The sequence below is a fragment of the Exophiala aquamarina genome (genome assembly GCF_000709125.1).
Source record: "Exophiala aquamarina CBS 119918 chromosome Unknown aczIA-supercont1.2, whole genome shotgun sequence".
In the NCBI taxonomy this organism is placed as follows: Eukaryota; Fungi; Ascomycota; class Eurotiomycetes; order Chaetothyriales; family Herpotrichiellaceae; genus Exophiala; species Exophiala aquamarina.
This window is the reverse complement of record NW_013550586.1, coordinates 3,342,589-3,361,882: the sequence shown is the minus strand read 5'-3', so window position 1 is coordinate 3,361,882 and position 19,294 is coordinate 3,342,589. Positions and strand designations below refer to the sequence as shown.

The 19,294-nt window shown below is 50.5% G+C and overlaps 7 protein-coding genes across 7 annotated transcripts; 3 read left to right on the top strand and 4 right to left on the bottom strand.

Annotated features, from left to right (window-relative positions):
• Positions 1 to 817: 817 nt before the first annotated feature.
• A1O9_03030 (uncharacterized protein) lies at positions 818 to 2,369 on the top strand (the record flags this gene model as incomplete). Its single annotated transcript, XM_013408600.1, has 4 exons — positions 818 to 1,030; positions 1,296 to 1,653; positions 1,708 to 1,845; positions 1,894 to 2,369. The coding sequence occupies 4 exons, from the start codon at positions 818 to 820 to the stop codon at positions 2,367 to 2,369; spliced, it is 1,185 nt and encodes a 394-aa protein (XP_013264054.1).
• An 806-nt stretch (positions 2,370 to 3,175) lies between these two features.
• Positions 3,176 to 4,492, bottom strand: A1O9_03029 (uncharacterized protein; the record flags this gene model as incomplete). Its single annotated transcript, XM_013408599.1, has 3 exons — positions 3,176 to 3,492; positions 3,542 to 3,719; positions 3,776 to 4,492. The coding sequence occupies 3 exons, from the start codon at positions 4,490 to 4,492 to the stop codon at positions 3,176 to 3,178; spliced, it is 1,212 nt and encodes a 403-aa protein (XP_013264053.1).
• A 976-nt stretch (positions 4,493 to 5,468) lies between these two features.
• A1O9_03028 (uncharacterized protein) lies at positions 5,469 to 6,110 on the bottom strand (the record flags this gene model as incomplete). Its single annotated transcript, XM_013408598.1, has 1 exon — positions 5,469 to 6,110. One exon carries the CDS (start codon positions 6,108 to 6,110, stop codon positions 5,469 to 5,471), a length of 642 nt encoding a protein of 213 aa, XP_013264052.1.
• An 802-nt stretch (positions 6,111 to 6,912) lies between these two features.
• A1O9_03027 (uncharacterized protein) lies at positions 6,913 to 9,021 on the bottom strand (the record flags this gene model as incomplete). Its single annotated transcript, XM_013408597.1, has 6 exons — positions 6,913 to 6,984; positions 7,040 to 7,574; positions 7,634 to 7,969; positions 8,073 to 8,178; positions 8,231 to 8,562; positions 8,693 to 9,021. The coding sequence occupies 6 exons, from the start codon at positions 9,019 to 9,021 to the stop codon at positions 6,913 to 6,915; spliced, it is 1,710 nt and encodes a 569-aa protein (XP_013264051.1).
• Positions 9,022 to 9,648: 627 nt separating this feature from the next.
• A1O9_03026 (uncharacterized protein) lies at positions 9,649 to 10,776 on the top strand (the record flags this gene model as incomplete). Its single annotated transcript, XM_013408596.1, has 1 exon — positions 9,649 to 10,776. The coding sequence occupies one exon, from the start codon at positions 9,649 to 9,651 to the stop codon at positions 10,774 to 10,776; it is 1,128 nt and encodes a 375-aa protein (XP_013264050.1).
• A 73-nt stretch (positions 10,777 to 10,849) lies between these two features.
• A1O9_03025 (uncharacterized protein) lies at positions 10,850 to 12,426 on the bottom strand (the record flags this gene model as incomplete). Its single annotated transcript, XM_013408595.1, has 4 exons — positions 10,850 to 11,093; positions 11,170 to 11,279; positions 11,337 to 11,915; positions 11,968 to 12,426. The coding sequence occupies 4 exons, from the start codon at positions 12,424 to 12,426 to the stop codon at positions 10,850 to 10,852; spliced, it is 1,392 nt and encodes a 463-aa protein (XP_013264049.1).
• A 4,193-nt stretch (positions 12,427 to 16,619) lies between these two features.
• Positions 16,620 to 18,600, top strand: A1O9_03024 (uncharacterized protein; the record flags this gene model as incomplete). Its single annotated transcript, XM_013408594.1, has 3 exons — positions 16,620 to 16,658; positions 16,722 to 17,165; positions 17,215 to 18,600. 3 exons carry the CDS (start codon positions 16,620 to 16,622, stop codon positions 18,598 to 18,600), a joined length of 1,869 nt encoding a protein of 622 aa, XP_013264048.1.
• Positions 18,601 to 19,294: the final 694 nt, after the last annotated feature.

Below are 19,294 nucleotides of genomic sequence, written 5' to 3'. Positions count from 1 at the left end.
GGCGAAAGACCCGCAGGCGGACCAGCCACATCACGCGTAGTCTCTGGGAGCAATACGCGTATCCACATGATGAAGAGGGTTCGGCTCAATTACGGCCGAGTGAAGAAAGGATTTATTTACGAGTAAAACAGTAGGTACGGAGTACAGAGTATTGATGCTTCTCTTTGATCCCGCAAGCTAAACCTTTCCGATCCCATGCTGGATGATCTCCGCAAACAACATACCGTTTCCCCATATCTGACTCCACGACTGACGGAGCTAGGAAAATTGTACACTATGCTCGTGGGGACAGACATCGTGCTGTCGTGTCGGTACGTCTTGGACCGCGTGGGTATGACAGACTTCAACGTTGGCGATGAGGAGTGCATATACCAGGCGAATGAGGCTTAGTTGATTAACACTCAAGGCCTTTGCGTCAGTCTTCAATTGTTGATATTCAGAAGCCGAAGGTCGGAGCTTCGACCCTCGTCCCAAACTTGTAGCCCGCTGTAGGACAAGGTCAACACCAGCAGAACTGACGCTTCCACAACCATCAGCATGGCTCAAGCTCTGTACCAACTGGGAACAGCTGCTGCCATCGTCCACCACGCTTTGGCTGCAAGCAGATCATGCGGTCTTCCGTCGTCAATGCCTACAACAGCCGTTAAATTGGATTCCACCCCTATAGGACCTTCGTGCGTTGGCCCTTCGAGTTCCCGCACCAAATATTTACCGAGCGCCATACATATTCGAGTTCTATATGTGGCCTTCCTACGTGTTGAGCATCACTCCGCCGCTGCTGTGTTTTGGACATTTCACCCGTTTGTATGGTCAGAAAATGCCTATCCGTATCGGAGGCACCACGCAAGATCGCGCCACCTACGATCCAGAATTCGACGGCTACGTCTCATACGACGACCCTGATCCACTAATTCCTCCAATGGGGCTCACATACGGCCCAAAGTTCTTTGACCTCATCCGTGAGCATCTCGGATGTCGTGCCACACGTCGAGGCTTTGCTAATGCTGGGTCCCTCCAACCTTACAGCCAGGTACGGTGCTGAGACAATGCTGGGTAAGTATTTTCGAAAGCAGCAGTCTTCCTGGGCACATGCAGTCTAATGTAGTTCGCCATAGGCTTCAACAGAGGTGACAATAACCACTCCAACACCTTTGCGGCTGTTCTGGAGGCAAAGGCACGAGCGGAGAAATACTTATCCACCATCGAGTTGGGTAATGAGCCTGATCGTGAGCTACCATCCATCTCGGAGATCAGTGCAGTCATGCTCACAAAGGAATCCAGTGTACTACCTGTAGTGGCAAAAGCCTGTCGCCGTGCCACCGTGGAATAAGTCCCAGGAAGGCGCTGATAATGCCGACTGGGCCCAGGATTTCATTAACACCTACAAGCCCAAATGGCCCATCCTTTCAGGCGGTGACTATGCTGTTTCCATCCCTCTTCAGCCCGGATGGCCCAACACCAACTACCTGATTGAGGAGGCCTACAATGCAACCATTAAGAAATACACCAAGTTCTACAACGGCCATTTATACGCTCTTTCCAACAGCACCATCCTTGCAGAGGAAATGGCACATAACAAGACTGTGGCTGACCTGCCCACCTTTGAAGACAAAATCGCGCTTGCTCATTCGGTTGCACGGCCCTACATACTGGGTGAGTATCTTCCCTATGGCCAATCAGGACTTTTGTGTTGACATGGTGCTTCAGGAGAGACGAACTTTCATGGAATTGATGAAGTGATGGATGCCAGCTTTGGCGCAGCGATCCAGACAGTGGACAAGAGCCTGAAAGCTGTTTCGATGGGGCTCAAGCATTTGTATTACCATCAGGGAACCATCAATCAGGGTAAGTTGCCCTAAACAAGCTGGGCATGTGAGCTAAGCACAGTCACAGCAAATTTCAACTTGTTCCTATCAAACCAAGTAAACACCCCCTTCTATGGCGGATACTTCTCTGTGCTAGCGCTAGCGGGCGGTGAGTACGTCTCTGCTTTTGATGTTGGTGATGATGCATACACCCAGTACGTTATCTACAAAGCCGGCAAGCCCAGCCGCATCGTCCTGATCAACGCCGGCTACTATTCGGGCTCCGGCACACGCTCGAGCGTCGTCTTCACTCTGACATGCCTGTCTGCCGTGGAAAACGCTTTTTTGCGGGCGCTGCGCTTGACGACTCCGTCCAGCGACTCAGTCACGACGCGTGAACAGCAAGATCCATTGCATGAGGTGTCGATTACCCGCCAGTTCTTCTCCAATGCGGATTGTTCGATTCTTGGCGATCATGTGGTAGAGGAAGTCACGGTGGTCGCGGATGGAATTGTTGAGGCGGAGTTGTTGGCTTCGGAGGCGCTGTTGGTCTATCTTCCCTGATCGTCGTGGGGCCTACGACCTGCTGTGTCTGGACTGCTCCGAGAGAAGACGCCATGATTGCTACAATTCGCCTGCTGTGTGGTTGATATATCTGTGTTCCTCCACTCCTAGCCTACAGTAATTATGGAGCTAGGTCGCTTAATTTCGGACATTTTCATCCTACATACTCTCATTTCACCTGGCTCTAGTACACCCTTCGGAATGCTGGGGGGAAATTTTGAAGAGAAAGGAAGTGTTACTTCTATCACCTTGTCATGGGATGATAGAAGGGTGTGCGATACAAGGCCATATATCCCTACCCAATCACAAACTTTCATACGTACAGAGAGACTTCTCACCATAGTGCGCCTGTATAACAGTCACAAAAGCAGAAAGAGGCATGCAACTGTTACTGAACAGAGATTGGTTGACTACACCTGCTTAGTACTCTAGCATAGCATTCTATCCCGATCGTCGCGCTTCACACCTGTCGCTTTCAGATGTTCATCCTTTCACCTTGAACAAAATCTGCAGCTTCGTCTCGGGGATTGCCATGGTCGCAATTAGCATTTCCTTGGGTGCCTCGCCAAGTCGTAACGACATATCGTAGCGCTGAATCAACTCAGCGAAAATCAGCTTCATCTCAGTCACAGCAAAGAATCGGCCCGGGCTATGATGCAAAGTGAACACAGCGTCAGCGATCCGCTTTACAACAATCAAGATTGTAGGGCAAGAAACAGGTACCCGGACAATACAGCTTGCGCACGGGATACGGCACACAAGCTCAGAATACTGACAATACAGCACCAAGGGTAAGGGAGAGAGGCCTACCAGGCATGCTTTCCGTGGCCGAAAACGTGGAGCTCTGGCGCTGTGCTGATCGCTTGATACGAGGCGGAGACGGTGTTGTCGGTAGTTCCGTCACGGATGCGAGCGAATCTGAAACCGTCGAACTCCTCTGGGTTCTTGTAGATTTTAGGATCTCGGTGGGCGAAGCGTGTTGGGCTGCCGATCTTGGCCCCGGCGGGGATCACGGTGCCGTCACTGAAGGTGAATGTCTTCTTGGCATTGCGTTGGATCGCAACTAGAATTAGAGGGCCGATGTTAGTCTTGAAGGAGGTAAAGGTAATAGGGATCGGACGGGCTGGACGAGGAATGTAGACTGGGAGCAGAGTGAGGGAAACAGTGCTTACGAAGACCGCTGTTGTTCAATCGAGCGGACTCGCGGAGAAAGCTGTCCATTTTGCGCAATTGGGTGAGACGATCTTTGGTCAAAGGACCTTCCTTCAGCACTTGTTCCAACTCTTGCCGTAACTCTGGCGTGTACTTCTCTGGCTCCGCTGCAAGTTTAAAGAGCGCACCCGTGAATGTCTGCGACGTAGGTTCAGTAGGACGAATTGATGCAAGAAACCACACAAAGCACTCACCATGGTCGTTGTGTGAATTGACGCAACATTCATCGACATGATCCGCTCCACCATATGCGGAATATTTCTCTCGATAGGAGGTGCCGCATCCATGAGCCACTGAAGGAGATCTTCGGGCTTCTTTCCTTGGTCAAAGTCTCCTTTCAGCCGCTTAGTCAATATTGGCTCCAGGAATTTGGTGGCTCTGCGCCGACAAGACCACACAGGCGTGAGTCGAATCACAATGTGCTTCATCCAGTTAGGGAAAGGCCTGACCAGCTCGGCCGAAAGAACAACGGCCTCGGCATAGTCGATCGCGGTGTTAAGGAAGACTGGGTCCTTGTGTAATCCATCCGAGACCGTTACTCGATTACTGGTACGCGCGACAACCATGGCCATTAGTCGATAGATGGTAAAGGGAGTCCATTCGGTAGGATATCCTATCAGATCATCCAAGCTGCTCTGTATCTCGGCCTGCATAGCTTCCAAATGTGTTTTGATACTTTGGGTCAGCTTTGTTCGCACGATCGGCGTGTGGTAGGTACGGTGAGCTACACCGTATCCCATCGTGAACGCTAATTGCTGTTGATCATTCGCCGCGTCTTGCATACTCAGCACATCATCCGGGGCTCGCAGATACTCGGCCACCTTGTCGCGGTCTGTGACGATAACACACTCGTCCTGGACAGTCGCAATTCGGAAATAGCCAGGCGCATACTTGGCGTAGCCTTCAGTCATTACACTGAGCGGACTCTTTGTGAATCGATATGCGGCCATCCATGAATCCAGTACTGGAATGACCCCAAATCCGACATCGGGCACTTTTGCCTACAGTGAAGGGTCAGCATAAAGCCTCTGTACGGTATTTTTGAGCGATATTTACTCGTTTTCGATGAGTTAGTATCCATTGTACAGACGTCCAAAAGACAGTCAAGTAAAGCAACAACTGCCAAACGGAGACCTGAAATATGGTCTGCATTACTTGAGTAGTATACTCGCCGTACTCGTAGCCGTTGTTGATCCCGCCGTTCAACACATTTGTCGTTTGATTTGTGGCCATGATTTCTGTGTATGAAATATGGCATAAGAGGTTCGCATAACTGGGCATATATCCAAGTGTGGTCACGGGAATAAGGGCTTTGGGAGGCAGCTAGGAAAGCTGACATCAGGCTCTCTTGGTCAGTCAATATGGTGATTATCAACGCTAATTTTTAGTCATGTTTGCGGCGGCGCCTTGCACTTCAGCCCCGCTCACCAGTTACTAAACTCATAGCGACGTTGTTGTTTCTACAACCTCTCTGACCCCAAAACCCACTGTTTTGACCAGGTCAAAGAATTTGCCGTCGTTATCTGCCACTGTTGTCCATTCCCTGGCGTCTGTTGCAATGTGGCGTGCGCCTGTATGTGGTTTGCATCTCGATATCGGATCTCAGCCACACAATCAAAGGAGGTAGGGAAAACCAAGGATAGTTATAAGTGTTGGATGTATTCTATCTTCTCGGTCTGATGGCATTCGGCGTCCGCATCCCGTCTTCACATACTTGATTAAAGACTTCTTGTAGACATCTCATGCCCTCAGATCGTGGAACATTCCCATTTCTTTATAAACCGCCTCTCTGTGTCACATGTTTTCGCGTTACCGATGGGCAAGTGGTTTGACAGTAGGGCATAAAGTCATCCACAGTTTATGTGCTTCTGATACTTCACAAAACTGTCACGACGCCTTATCTGTTCCGTCCATAAACCTGAAGTCCATCAAATGCTTCTCACCATTCTTGGGAAGCTGCACATCCTCTTCTCGCAACTCATTTTCACTCTCATACCCTAGGCAAGCGCCATACCAGTCCGTTTCACCTATGTCAACGGCGAACCCCCCTCGCCATGTTTTCCATTTCCCATTCTTCGGTGCTTCCACGTTACTCTCTCCAGCTTCCCACACATCGAGCCTTTGCCACCGCTCCACCAACATCCCTTGGCCCTTGAAATCAAAATGCCGTACCAACGGCCTCCCAGGCTCAAAAAGCTCTTGAATCGCCGTTATCACCGGTACGAACGCCTCTGCGGCCCAGAAGTCCCAATGATCCTGAATCCGCCGCCAGTCGAACATAAGAACCACTGTAGCGGGATCCGTGAGAGAGGTGCCCCAAGCCACGCGTCGGACTCCGACGCCGCCAGCAGAGTTCACCGCAAAATCCTTCTCGATGCGTCCCAGCGTTGCCGCTGAGGGCGGCATCTGTGCTGGTAGTAGCTTGAAGACAACGATCTCGGTCAGTGGGTTATCCAAGCTGGACGCAGGGGTGTGCTGTCGGAGCATTTGGGTGACGGCGGCCATGTCAGGAAGCTCAGCGGTAGCCATGTCGGGCGGCTGTCTAAACGGGACCTCGTGATGTCTTTTAAAGCACTTTTCTCCAACATGTGCCGGACGAAGGCCGGTGTAGGAAGCGAGCCTTGACTGCAGCGTCGTAAAGCAAACGCAACCTGATTGATGGCGCTTCATGTTTTCTTGTATTTAGCATCGATACACACGTGAATCATTCCGCTGTGCAAGGTCCTGAGTGCCTTGGGCTCATGTCAGCTTCGCTGATGTCAGTGTACCACACTTTAGTAAGTCCACTTGCGTCAAGCACCTACCTTTAGCACGTGCAGGGGCCTAGTCGAATACGCGTATTAAGACCAAGACCTGGTGCGATGGCCTTGGCAATGTGAAAGCAGCGACCGTGTCAATGGTCCTGGGCCAGGTGGGAAAGGCGGAGGGGCTCCGCTATGGAGTGCGGGGAGTTTTCCTCATCGGGTACAGCCGCAAGGCTCCGTCTACAGGGGTGCAGGATGGTTGTCACATCTAGCTTCCAGCGCCCGGAGTTGATATTTCACTTTGCGTCCTCGCCGACAGGAGCTAGAAACATTGACGTTGCCCTTGAGTCATGGGAAAACCCCCTTCACCCATTGATACGAAAATTGGTATTGTATACAGCAATGGCTGCTAGCTGCACCAGTACCGTCCAAGCTCACCGAATGTTGCTGGCTCCTGTTTATCATGGCCCCTTTTCTATTCGATCGTCCACGTCGTGTCCGCATTTCTCAAGTAAGGCGTTGTACCCTCCAGACTCCGCTCTGTCTCACCCTTGGTTCGCCCATTGCCCAGGAAAGCCCATGGGTCGTCATTGACATACATAGCGGATGTCATAATGCTCCCACCGCGGCGTCTTGATCGTTTTGAGGTAGTGCATAGACTGTGAATCAACTTAGCAAGGCCTTGTGGACTGAATACCAGCATTTCAAGCATACCGAACCACCCCAGCACATGACTTTTCCATTGACCGTGTTATTCTTGTACCAGCTCTTACACTCGCCTGTCCAGACACTGCCCTCTTGCCACTTATCCACATATCGATTCAACATGCGAGTCACATCGTCCTTGACACTCAACGAATGAATCTGCTCAGATTGGATTTTCTTTGCAGCTGCGATGGCATACTCGACCTGGGTTTCAAAACAAGGGAGGACAGTACCGTTGCACAGCGCTCCGCGAGGACCGTTCATGACCCAATAGTTGGGGAAACCCGGAGCCGCAATTCCTAAGTATGAGTTGGGGTGTGGCTGCCAGGCATCCTTCAGTCGCTGGCCATGAGTACCAACCAAGTCGAAATGTGGCGTCCATGCCATATCGAACCCGGTAGCGCAAATAATTACGTCAACCTCATGAAATGCGCCGTCTTCTGTGCACAGACCTTCCGGGACGACTGCAGTGATTTCAGCATAGACTGGATCAACATTTGATTTGATCAAAGCTTCAAGATAGCCATCACCAGGTGTGAGGCGCCTAAGAGGGTATTAGCGAACAAAAATTGTCCAGTGCGAGGCGATGTTCCCTTTACGTACCGGCAGCCCACGGGCCAGTCTGGAATCAACCGCTTGCATAGTTCTGGATTATCCTGTAGCCTTCGCTTCATGGCACTGACCATGTACTCTTTCGCTATCTGGGAGGCTTGAGAGTCCTTGTAAAATATGGCAAAGCCGACATTGATACCATGTTCGATCTGCTTGCGGTACTGGAGGTGGTACTCGGGGTCGTCGATGAAGCGCTGGACCTCTTCTGCCTTGTAATAAGCCTGAGAGACATCGGGATTGACTTCCTCATGGGAGCTTGTGGCTTTCGTTCCTTCAGTTAGCTCGACCGGAACTCGTGGCATTGGAGGTGATATCCATGTATTTGACCTGAATTGATTAGTAGCCAAGATCTTGCTTCAGGGCTGCTAGCTGACCTCATAAAGTATTTAATATTGCGCGAAACTGCCATCCGTTAGCGACGACGAAATACGGCGAGAAACATTTTGGACTACCTTGCTGCACTTGCGGCAAGATCTGGATAGCAGAAGATCCTGTGCCGAGGAGCGCGACTCTTTTATCCTTGAGGTCAACAGTGTCTTGTATCAGGTCAGCAGTTTTGCCCGTCCAAAAGTGGTGCAAGTTGAATACCATTCCACGCCGCGGAGTGCATCAGCGCTCCTTTGAAAGAATGCAGACCATCGATCTCTGGCCATCTCCAGCGGTTAAGGAATCCAGAGCCATTCATTAGAATATGCGCCCAGTCAGTTAGAATTTGGCCGTCGTGCTCAATCTTGACCTCCCATTGTCCCTTCTCCTCATGCCACGTAGCTCCTATTACCTTGTGCTCTAACTTGATATACTTGCGCAATTGGTACTTCTCACAGAAATCCATGAAGTATTGCTGAATTTCAGGTGCGTAAGCGTAGTATGACTTCCATTTTGGATTCGGTTCAAAAGTATAGGTATAAATATGTGCGGGCCTTCGGAATTAGCTCGATTCAGTTCAGGGCTCGTGGAGTCGAATTACACATCACAAGCACAACCCCAGTACCGGTCTATAAAGAGTCAGTGGTGGACCTAGGCTGTATCAGAGGCCATTTACTTTCGTACCACGTTCCACCAATTTCTGGATTCTTCTCATAGCAAACGAGCTCATAGTCTGTCAATTGTCGCTCCATTTTGAACGCTGCGCAAAGTCCTGTAGCTCCAGCACCGACGTGGATAATTCGCAGCTTTCGGGGCTGCGAATGCCACTGATCCAAGAGACCTGGATGCGGAGGTAGCTCTGACTGCTGCCCGTGACCATTGATCTCCGTTTCGCCCGTTGCTGTAGGACGGTGGCTGTTGACGGCAGCGAGTCCTTCAACACCGTTGATAGGGTTGATGACTTTCTCAGCATTGCCCGCGATTTCACCGTTCGCTTCAGTATCAGCCGTCATGTTCTATAGAAACTAGGAACGTGGGACCGTGGAGAGGCTAGTGCATTTGATTCGGAATGTTGGACTTGGAGATGAAGTGGTACCGGATAGAGTAGAAAAGAAGGCGTCTTATACTAAGATGTCCGAAGGTGAAATCTCTACGATTCCGAAAGAAACACAGAATGCCTCAATTATCATTTATATGTCAAAAGGAACTCGCACAACAACATGGAAATAAAGGTTGTTGTGGAGCAACACCGATTCTCGCTGTGATATGCTGACATCAATCAGCTTGAGTCAGCCATCTTCGCCGCCTCTAAAGCTGATCCTGATGATTAGAGAACGTCCAGCTCAAATTTACGGAACTACATGATTTCATCCACTGACCACGGTAACGAGATTGTACTCATACATAATCATACCATCATTCATGACAGGAAAACTTTCCTCAGCCCACTTAACGTTGACACAAGTATTTCACCGGCTATTGGTGTCTTGGCAGGCCTCGGACTAGTGATAGAAGGTCGGAGCGTCACTTTGTGGACAACAGCAGAAGCACACAACTGTCTGTCCAGCGCCCTTGAACCCGTAACTACGACGTGCATGTCGCGGCCAATTGCGCTCCACGGCGGTGAGAGGTCAAGGAACATGTCCCAAACTGAAGTTCCGGAACCAAAGGTTATCAATGGCCCCAGGCGCCATGTTCTAACAGATATATATCTTCATTTGGGCGCTGCAGTACTACGAAACCTTGTCTGGTATCTGAACGCTGGAGATGGCAAAGATTTCGACGAGATAATAACAGTACCAACGCCAGGGCTCGGAACAGGATACGTTCGAATCGCGATTTGCAAGCCCCCGGCCCCCGAAGCCGCTACAAATAGTCAAGAAAGACCACTGTTGCTGGTGCTTGAGGGTGGCGGCTTCATATTGGGCCAGCCGGAGGATGGGCAGAAGCATGACCGGAAGTTGGCAGATGAGGTGAGATCTCCGCTTTTCTCTCACGTTCACCGGCCTTGTATCGCAGGCTGTCTATTCTGCGCCCCAGGATCTGCGATCCGGCTAACTGAGCAGCTCGGTGCCATTGTCATCTCAATCGACTATGCAAAAGCGCCCAAATATCCATACCCACACGCACTGTTGCAAGTATATGCAGTCCTCCGATGGGCTTTCTCGCAGGACGCCGAAAAGCACGGCATCAAAGCTGATCCTCGCCGCGTCGCGATACATGGGAACTCGGCGGGTGGGAACCTGACTGCAGTCTTATCATTGCTGCTCTCGTTCTCAACAGGGCCATGCGCTCGGTTCCGGCAAGAGCTGCCTCCCAACTTCAAACAGGTGGCCCAAATTCTACTCTATCCCAGCACCGAGCAGTATCAGTCATATGCTGCACGATTCCAGCGGACTGATGCAAAAGCCAAGTCCCGAAGCCTTCCTGTCGGGGTCTGCGAGCTCATGGAAGATTCTTATATACCACCGTACATTGATCGGAACCAGATGTTTGTCGCTCCGTTGGCCACGCCCACAAAGCTGTTGAAAGATCTTCGACCGCCACCTGCACTCGTACTGACTGCCGGTCTGGATTGCCTCAAGGAGGAAGCCATGGCGTACGCGTATAAGCTTCGCGAGACGGGTGTGGGTGTTGATATTCATGAGTACTCCGATGCCATTCACGGCTTCTCCCACTATACCAGCGGGAAAGACTACAGGAAAGAGGATGTCGACGACTGTTGGAAGAGAATAACTGAGGCTTTGAGGACGTCGTTTTTGCCGTAAGCATAGCTTCAGCAGCGCTGGCTTATGTCACTTCTTCTAGGCTGCAATGCAACAGAGTTTGGGACTGCGTAATTCAGGAAGTGAATCCAGCGTTCGAATAGCGCGGGTATTTGCGCGTGAATTGATCATCTAGTGACCAGAATACCGTAGTTTGGGCTTGCTGCTCAATCGTGCCGAGCACGTCGTTACCCGAGAGGATACCGTGTATGCCCGTACTTGACCAATTCTGCGGAAGACTCTGTAATGCTGCAATCCCAATGGCTTCCGGGTCGGCGTCTGGCGTGTCATCCTCTATCAGCGCTTCGCGAAGTTTGGGCCTAGAGAGTGCGAATGGTGAGATGCCTGTGTTTGTAGTGATGATGCAACTCGAAAGAGGTGGCTGGCAGGACTTACCAAACTAGCATGCTGATGTACAAGCGGTGAGGCTTCCGGCACTCGAGCTCTGACGGACGCATGAACACCGGCACCATTCCATATGCTTCCCGAGAGCCCATGACGAGCCACTATAATTTGTTAATACGTACGAGAAGGGATGGTAAGGTCGTCCTGCTGCAACTTACGCGCACGAGCAGATACTGCACCCAGAAAATGGCGAGGAGCAGGTGCATGGGCATTGACCCATAACTGGTGATGAATTGGAAAAGTCGATAAGCCACAACATCTGGGGGTGGGTCGGCGAGCAACTTGTTCAGCGTCGGTTTACACCGAGTGAACATCCCGTTCATATGTTCCCTACGAGCCTCTGTTAAGAGGTTCATGAGGAATAGGTCGCCTCGTCCGGCGGGTGAGGCGCATTTGGGAAAATTCAGGAAGCTGAGCTGAGAGCTGGACGATAGAAGCAGATTCCAAGATGCAGGTATTACAGAGAGGGCTGAAGTGTTTTGTGTGGAGTCCTCACTTATCAGGTCAGTCCACACCGTCACTGGAGCCGATTCATTGTGGGAGACGAAGGCCATGCTATCGGCCATAGTGCCTGTGAAGTCGATTGTCTCAGTGACGCAAGCATCCATAGACATTTCGACGTTGCTGCCCGCAGTATTTCCGGATGGAATAGAGGATGGCATTTCCCCGTCGTGGACAAATGCTGTGTGGCTACCGTCATGTTTGCGGTAGTCGAAAACTCTTTCAAGATATGAATCCTGGCGACAAGAGGTCAGAAGACGGGTCTTCATGACGGACTGAAAGACTCACAAGGGCTTCGTAGCAGTTACCATCATCTTTCTCATGAACGCCTTGGGTGTGTTCCACCGGGTCAATAATATCTTGCCAGGGTTCGACGACACTATGCCCCTGTATCTGAAGGCATTCGGCATCAAGATTGTATCTCGAAGATCCTAATGATTCCGAAAGGCGACCAGCAGCAGCGCTTGCCTCGTCTCTATCCAGCACGGCTCGAACAGCATCAAGAATCCTGGTTAACTTGGCACATCTCTCACGCAAACGCTTCTGCTCTTCTAGAAGAGTAGCTATGCGTTCCTCGGATGAATGTCTGTCACTGAGATCCTTGACGGTATCCTCTAGCTGCTTGACGTATGCCTTGCGCCTTTGCCTGTGATGCTGTTGCGCACGCCGATCTGTAGCACGCTTCCGTGCTTTGCGCGAGTCTCCAGACTCATCGTAGGAGGTCCTCGATCCCTTAGTCCCAGCCATGGCCCAAAATTTAGCGACGACAATGTTCGATTATTTTCAGGTTTCAAAATAGCAAGGAAGGAGTTTCACCCTTGCACCGTGTTCTGACCCAAGTTGTGAAAGGGTGCTTCGGTTGACGGAGGGCCGAAAGTAATGGATCTGCACAAGCGTTCTGTGTTCTGGGTTGGGCACAAGACTGACCGAGGCCATTGTTTCCCCCCCATTTCACCAACTCCGCATTCTGCTGGCATGAATTACGAAGACAGGGTGCAGTCGAGACAATTGCGCCGCTCCACTTGGTGCGATTAATTATGTAAAGTAGATAACCCGTGCAGCAGGCTAACAACTTGGCAGGGCCGCGATGGCAGGCCAGTGAAGACCTGGGCTCCGCAGTGTGGTACCACAACGGACTCATGATAGGGGGAGGAGACGACTCTCCTGCGCCTGTAGCTAAACGCACGTATAACTACAGTAGTCTTCTTACCAGTCTTAGACCGACGCCCGATCCCGTACTTCGTTCGTACATAGGTAGTTTTATGCGACAACTATGTCCTCCATCCCCCCAGGTCTCATAAGTAGCTCGCAGCTTTGCTCCTCTTCGGCTCATTTTCTGCTTCCTGAGCGATCACTGAGCACTCCCTGACCTTTTTTGTCTTTCCTCTTCCTCTCGAATTCATGACACTTACTTTCGTTATCTTTAGATGATGGGACCCGTTTGAGATGCTGCGGGGGCGCAACCCGGCTTCCCATCTGATATCTGTTGACATGGGAGTAGGCATCTGTTGTCCAAATCGATCAATTCGAGTGCTCTGAATTTCTCGAAGTCCTTGGGTTTTCTATCTGGTCTTACATCCATGTATTCTGGAGCAAAACGAGTGTCTCGCAGAGAGTTTCTGCGTTTCTAAGCATTTGGAATCATGAAAACACAATGATATCGGTGGAACGATGATCTTGATGATCTTGATGCCTAACGAAGTCGACAGCGACCCATGTGGCGAAATAGTACCCCTGATCAACAGCATCGCTTGCGATAGGCAAAGAGATTTTGATCTTGCTACTTTGATGCACTATAAAGTACAAAACGAAAGGCAAAGAGCTCGAAGGGTGATTCGGGAATACATCGACGACCCTGTCGCAGCAATTCCTTTTAGAGCCTCGTTGTTCAAGGGCACTCAACCACGCTCGTTGGGCATCAAGACCGTCGAGATCGACCTTCTATTGATGTAATTAATTGTTTCACGATTCCAAATGCTTAGGAATGCAGAAACTCTCTGCGAGACACTCGCTTGCTCCAGAATACATGTATATAAGATTAGATAGAAAACCCAAAAACCTCGAGCCCCTTGGAGAGCATCAGAGCATCAATATTGAGCCAATTTGACAACAGGGTCTCTTTCGAGATCTATATACCTTTCTAAGCTCGGCATTCCTCCTTTTAATTCAATAGCCGAGACCCTTCGAATTTTAGAATGGGGTGTTTGGTATAGCTAAACCGCTAGGTACTGAGGTCTTGAGTCGAGCACATCATGAAGCGGGGGGTGGGGGGGTTCGCGTTTGCTATAACTGTAGTTACGTTTACAGCTGCGGAGTGGTCGTTCAGGCTTCTCGAGTGCAGGGCTCGACTTTCCATCCGAATAGAATACACACAGAAATCAGAAACAACAGAATATGATATGAAAGAGACGTTGACGATTCTCCACGTAATACTTGACTCTCACGCACGCTCTTCCCGATTGTGTATCTTCTGCATCCTCCCCCTCCCTCAAAATAAGAACTTGAAATAACGAAATGCAGCTTGATGTCCAATAGATCCTATTTCTGTCAGTCGCTCCCCTCGTCCTCTTCAGGAGCAGGGACTCGGAGGTTTATACCTATCTGGCTATCAAAATGGATGTAGTGCAAGTACAGTAACTTCCGGCATGCTGCGAATGTCGTGGTGGCAAATCCACAAGGCTCCACAAGGCCCTACAAGAGCTGTAGGTTCAACACAGCTTTTCCTCTCTCCCACTAGCTCCCTTTTCGCATCTGGATTCTCAGCCTTGCTCAGCTTCGCCGTCATTGCGGGGCAGCTCGTGTACCTCATTACACTGCAACAGAAGTGTCTTAAAGAGGACGCAAAGGCTTCAGTGATCGTAAACAAGGGCTTTGAGGCTCGACCAGAGCCTCGCACGTGCTTCCAAGAGGCTGAGCAAGGCTGTATGGGTCTGAACCATAACAGCTATCAGCAGTCACTTTATCCGCAATAGCCTCAGTGGTCGCAGATGGGGAGAAACATCAGTCGCCTGGACAAGGAGGATTTGAAGAGCTTGTGGAGCATCTACTGGAAGGTTCCCTGAATGCACACTGCCTCGATGAACACGCACGCGGAATATAGAGAAGGAGAACATTACTAGACTCCTCAGGCGGCTCTGTTGCACATTGATCGGCATCAACCCGGGGTGCATGGAGAATCAGTAGCGCCTGTTGGTGTATCAGAACGCGTCTATTTTGATCGGATGACGGCTCCACATTGGCATTGGATGTGCTCTGTTTACGATGTCGCACGGGATTTTGTGAAGCAAAGATGTTGTATTGAGGCGCTTTGAGCAGCACACCAAGCTACAAGAGGGATCCCACTCCGGCTCCTTTGGTGACTGATCAAAACTGTCTCTCGGTTACAAGAGCATGTCATGGTCTAGACCAAGTTGGTGCCACCCTACACTCACCCGAATTGCAAGAGCCAGATCAGAAAAAGGTCCTTCTCTGCCATCTCTAGTCTCAAGTAATTTAGGTCTCGTTTCGGGGCCTCGGTATCGAAGGACTTCTTGACGTATGTTGGTTGGAGGAATTCTGGGTTCACCTATTAAAGATGAGAACTATAAAGTCCAGAACTAGTTTAGGAACTTGTGTGAACAGGCTTAATTGTAGAGTAACAAGGGACACCCACATGTTCCTCTTCCTTCTCGAGGTTTCCCTTTTCTCACCACGGGGTCCATCCATAACGCAGTTCTGCGGTGCTCTTTTAACCACGGCTCAACCCAAGCACATAGTGGATGCTCGCGAAATTAGCGATACCACCTTTAGAATATCACTCTATCACACTTCCGATGCATCAGTCAAGCGAGTGGCGGGAATCATCGCGATTCAGGCAGGCGTCTGTCACAAAGGATCAAGACTGCATGCACGTTTCGGCAGATGAATCAGCACTACGGCAGCCACATCACGCGCGATCGCTTCTAAGCGAATTCATAGGGAACCTCTCGCACGATCATCAGCACAGTTGGTTGTCTTTCACAAGCGCGTACATAGGTATTGCTCAGTGGCTCGAGAAAGGTGCTAAGCAAAGGAAGAGGCAGCTCTCTGGATTGGTAGCAGACCGGGAATTTGGGGTCGAAAGGTGCCCAATTCGACATCTGAGGGTAGCCCAGGAACCTTTGCAACAAGGAGGAGACCTACGCTTCGTGCACTACAAACGAGCCAGTCCCCTCGAGGTATCTTTGGATGAGCGCAGAATTGAGGCACCTATTGGAGGCCTAGATGCCATCTGTTCCGAGCTCTTGTCTATGGGGAGGTGCTGGTTCGGATGCAAACCCTCCAGTTCCGCTCGATATAGTTTCGATGCGGCAGCCCAGGAGTCTAATTCGATCGACGGATTGCGCGATACGCAAGATTTGCTCTATTAACTGTACTATTCGTCAGATGCATACCGTTGCCGCCGTGGAGGAGACTGGGCATCGTTAATTTTTGCCGCATTTCCCATGCACAAGCTTATTCGGGGATGGCACGGTCCGTGATTAGTGAAAACTGAGTGCCCCATCAGTTCGTGCCATGGCCTTAGACCAACTGTAGAACGCCGATATGAGACAAATCTGTTACTGGACGAGAGCCAGGTGTACAGGTTCAACAGCACAGATGTTGGAAAGGATGCATACCCAGGGTGAGAGGCACACATCGTCAGCTTGTGTGCCCAGCGCCTAAACGACGACTGTGATTGCTACCCCTCCCGTGGCTTGCCTCATCCTTCTTTTATCCAACGACTTGCTTGCGCCTCCCGATGCAGCGCCTCCCGCAGTACTCTCACATGTATCTATAGACTGGCACACCGTGCCGCAGCATGTCCTGCAACCCACCATGACCATCTCCTCTGCGTAGTGATGTCCTTCCACTGGCTGCGCATCTCTTTTTCATTGATCTAGGCCATGTGTTTAAGAAACTCAGACACTTGAGAGCTTTGCATGCCGTCATCAAATAGCAAGGACAAGCAGCGCATGAAGGTTAGTCCAAGCCATAGCAATCATCTTTGGGTGAGTAATCCCTCTTCTGACCTTTGCGGCCAGCGACAGAGCTCAGCCTCTGATCAGCGACCTCACACCAGAGCGTTTGCCAAACTTCATGGGCTGAGTGTCAAAGTTTTCACACTTGAGGACCTCGACGACGTCTCGCGCAAAACCCGCTCGCGAAAAATCTCAAAGCCTCCAAAACAGTCGACAATCAGGTCGAGTGCCTCGTTGCCGCCGTCATCAAAGGATAATCGAGCCGCGAAGACTACTCTGCAGCCACCGGTGACGTCGAATACACGCCAAACTCGATCAACCAAGAGCAAGGAGAAACATTCGCTTGAGGTTTTGGGTGGAACTGACGCTCGCAGCTTACGGTCACCAAAGCGGCAGTCTCCGACGGCACGTCAGGGTCCAAAAACTCAGCCTCAATCGAGGGAGCTTCCCATTTCATTGAGCCGTCCTGGAACAGGGTTGGAGCAGGCGACTGGCACAGAGAAACGGGTGAGAAAATATATGAGCTTGATATGGTAATGGAGCTGACAGGCGATAGGACAACGTCTCGGTCTGGCTAAACTTAGTCAGCCCCGACACGGTACAGACTTCTCACGATTTCACGGAGACAGACGTTGATTCACACATTGCATCCGTGTCAGACTCAGGAGACATGGAATCTTCAAGCTCATATGTCACTAGCACCAGTGCCGCTACTGAAAATGCAACAACTACGAAGGCTAGCACGGTCCGCCATATCGATTTCATGGAACACTTGGAATTCCGAGGCATCACAGATAAATCTTCAGGTGACGGAAAGCTTCAAGAACTCGGTCTAGACAAGATTGTCGATGCGACGCCTTCACACGTCGAATTTGGGAAGTTTGAAAGTCTCCTCAGGGTACTGGAAGACTACCTTAAGAAGTTCCGGAAGTCAGTGAAGGATCAGTCTTCCGAGAATGGTCTCCCCGTTTATGATGCTTTGAGGCATGAGATAAGTCACTGGAGGCCTGACATAGGGGATTACAGGCGGTTTCCCCCAATGTCTCCCCAGGACTTTGAATGGGACCAAATACAATGCTCTACTTCGAGTGAGGCCGATTTCCACAGAACCATCATGATCTCCATTATAGATCGCCTCGATTTTCGCGGTGTTTTCACGTTCAGCTGCGAGGAACAATGGCGCATTGAGAAGAAGCTTTTGATAAAAGCAACAAAGGATAGCAGCAAGATCACGCAGCCGAAACCCGACCTTGCCATATCGTTTCATCGAGATGCCTTCATAGAGTCGACACTCCTCGAGTATCCCATCGAGCTCGGGAATTGCCTGCATCCGGGCAAGAGAGGACGTGAGCGATGGTTTCCATTCCTCTTCATGGAAGCCAAAAGGGAGGATAGCTCGCTCCGTGCCGCGTTCGAGAAGAATCTGTACAGCACCAGCCAGGCGCTCTTCAATATCTTCCAGTGGATGCGCCAAGTTCCCCGGCTCCTCGAGAAATTTTTCAAAGATGTTCGGACGTTCAGCATAGTTCTTAACAACGAAGACATGGTGTTGAGAATGCATCGCGCCGAACGAAATAAAGACGATCGCCTTAGGTACCATTTCACGGAAGTGGCCAGAATCCGAAATTACAGCCGCGATGCCGCCTGCCACATGGTCAAGAGTGTGTTATTAGACTACGCGTTGCGACATCTACACCCCATCCTGAAAGAAACCTTCCAGAGTGTTGCCGGGTTGGATCACTTGAGAGAGAGTGGAGCAAAGCGCAAGCAGGACCTCATGGATGCACAACCGTCCACACAGGTCATTGATGACAGCCCGGGGCCCGGAGAGACAGATCCTCCTCAACTGCAGAGCACTAATACGGGGATATCCTTCGATGCCGACAATCTGACCCTAGCTGGGCCACCCAAGCGGAGCAAAAAAGGTCGACGTGGTCGGTGATTGTTAACCTGTGGGTCCATTGCATGTGAGGCTATAGTTTTGGACGCCTTTGACTAAAGGGATCGCGATATATCAAGAAGTTTTAGATAGTAGCTTAGTGGCGAGGACTTATCAGGCCTTCCAGGATTTAGCTAATCCAGATATCCCAACTAAGAAGCAGGTCTAGCTAGCAGATTGCTGGGGGCCAGAGTTGGGCTCCATTGTTATTGCTTATTTTCTTCTCGTCTGTCTCTCCGCAAGGTTGAAATGAAAAGCTCAGTTGAGAGCATAGGATCGTACTGTAGGGATAGCCTCTCTCGTTCTAAGATTCTGGAAAAAGCCTAGTCTGTATGTTTTATGTATGTGCTCATGACTTTGGCAGCTGCTCAAGTAAATCCGCCGTGGAAGTATCGATGCGCGTGAGTTTGAACTCGAGCCTTTCTGCACCAGCCTCAATCTGTGATCGTTCAACGAGCCTTCCGGGGCACTCGACTCATGGGCCTGCCGCGATACTATGCTTGGATCGAAATCTGCCAAACAGCTTCTTGCCAGAACTCTTGCTAACAGGCAATAGGCACTGCCAATATAGTAGCTGGATTGATTGAATGTTCTTCTAGCAACAGGTTCTATCTGTATACAACGACTTATCCCTTGAAAAGAGAAAGAAGTCCCTCTCGCCCGATTCGGTTGGGAGGGGATCCTTAAGATTCCTCCT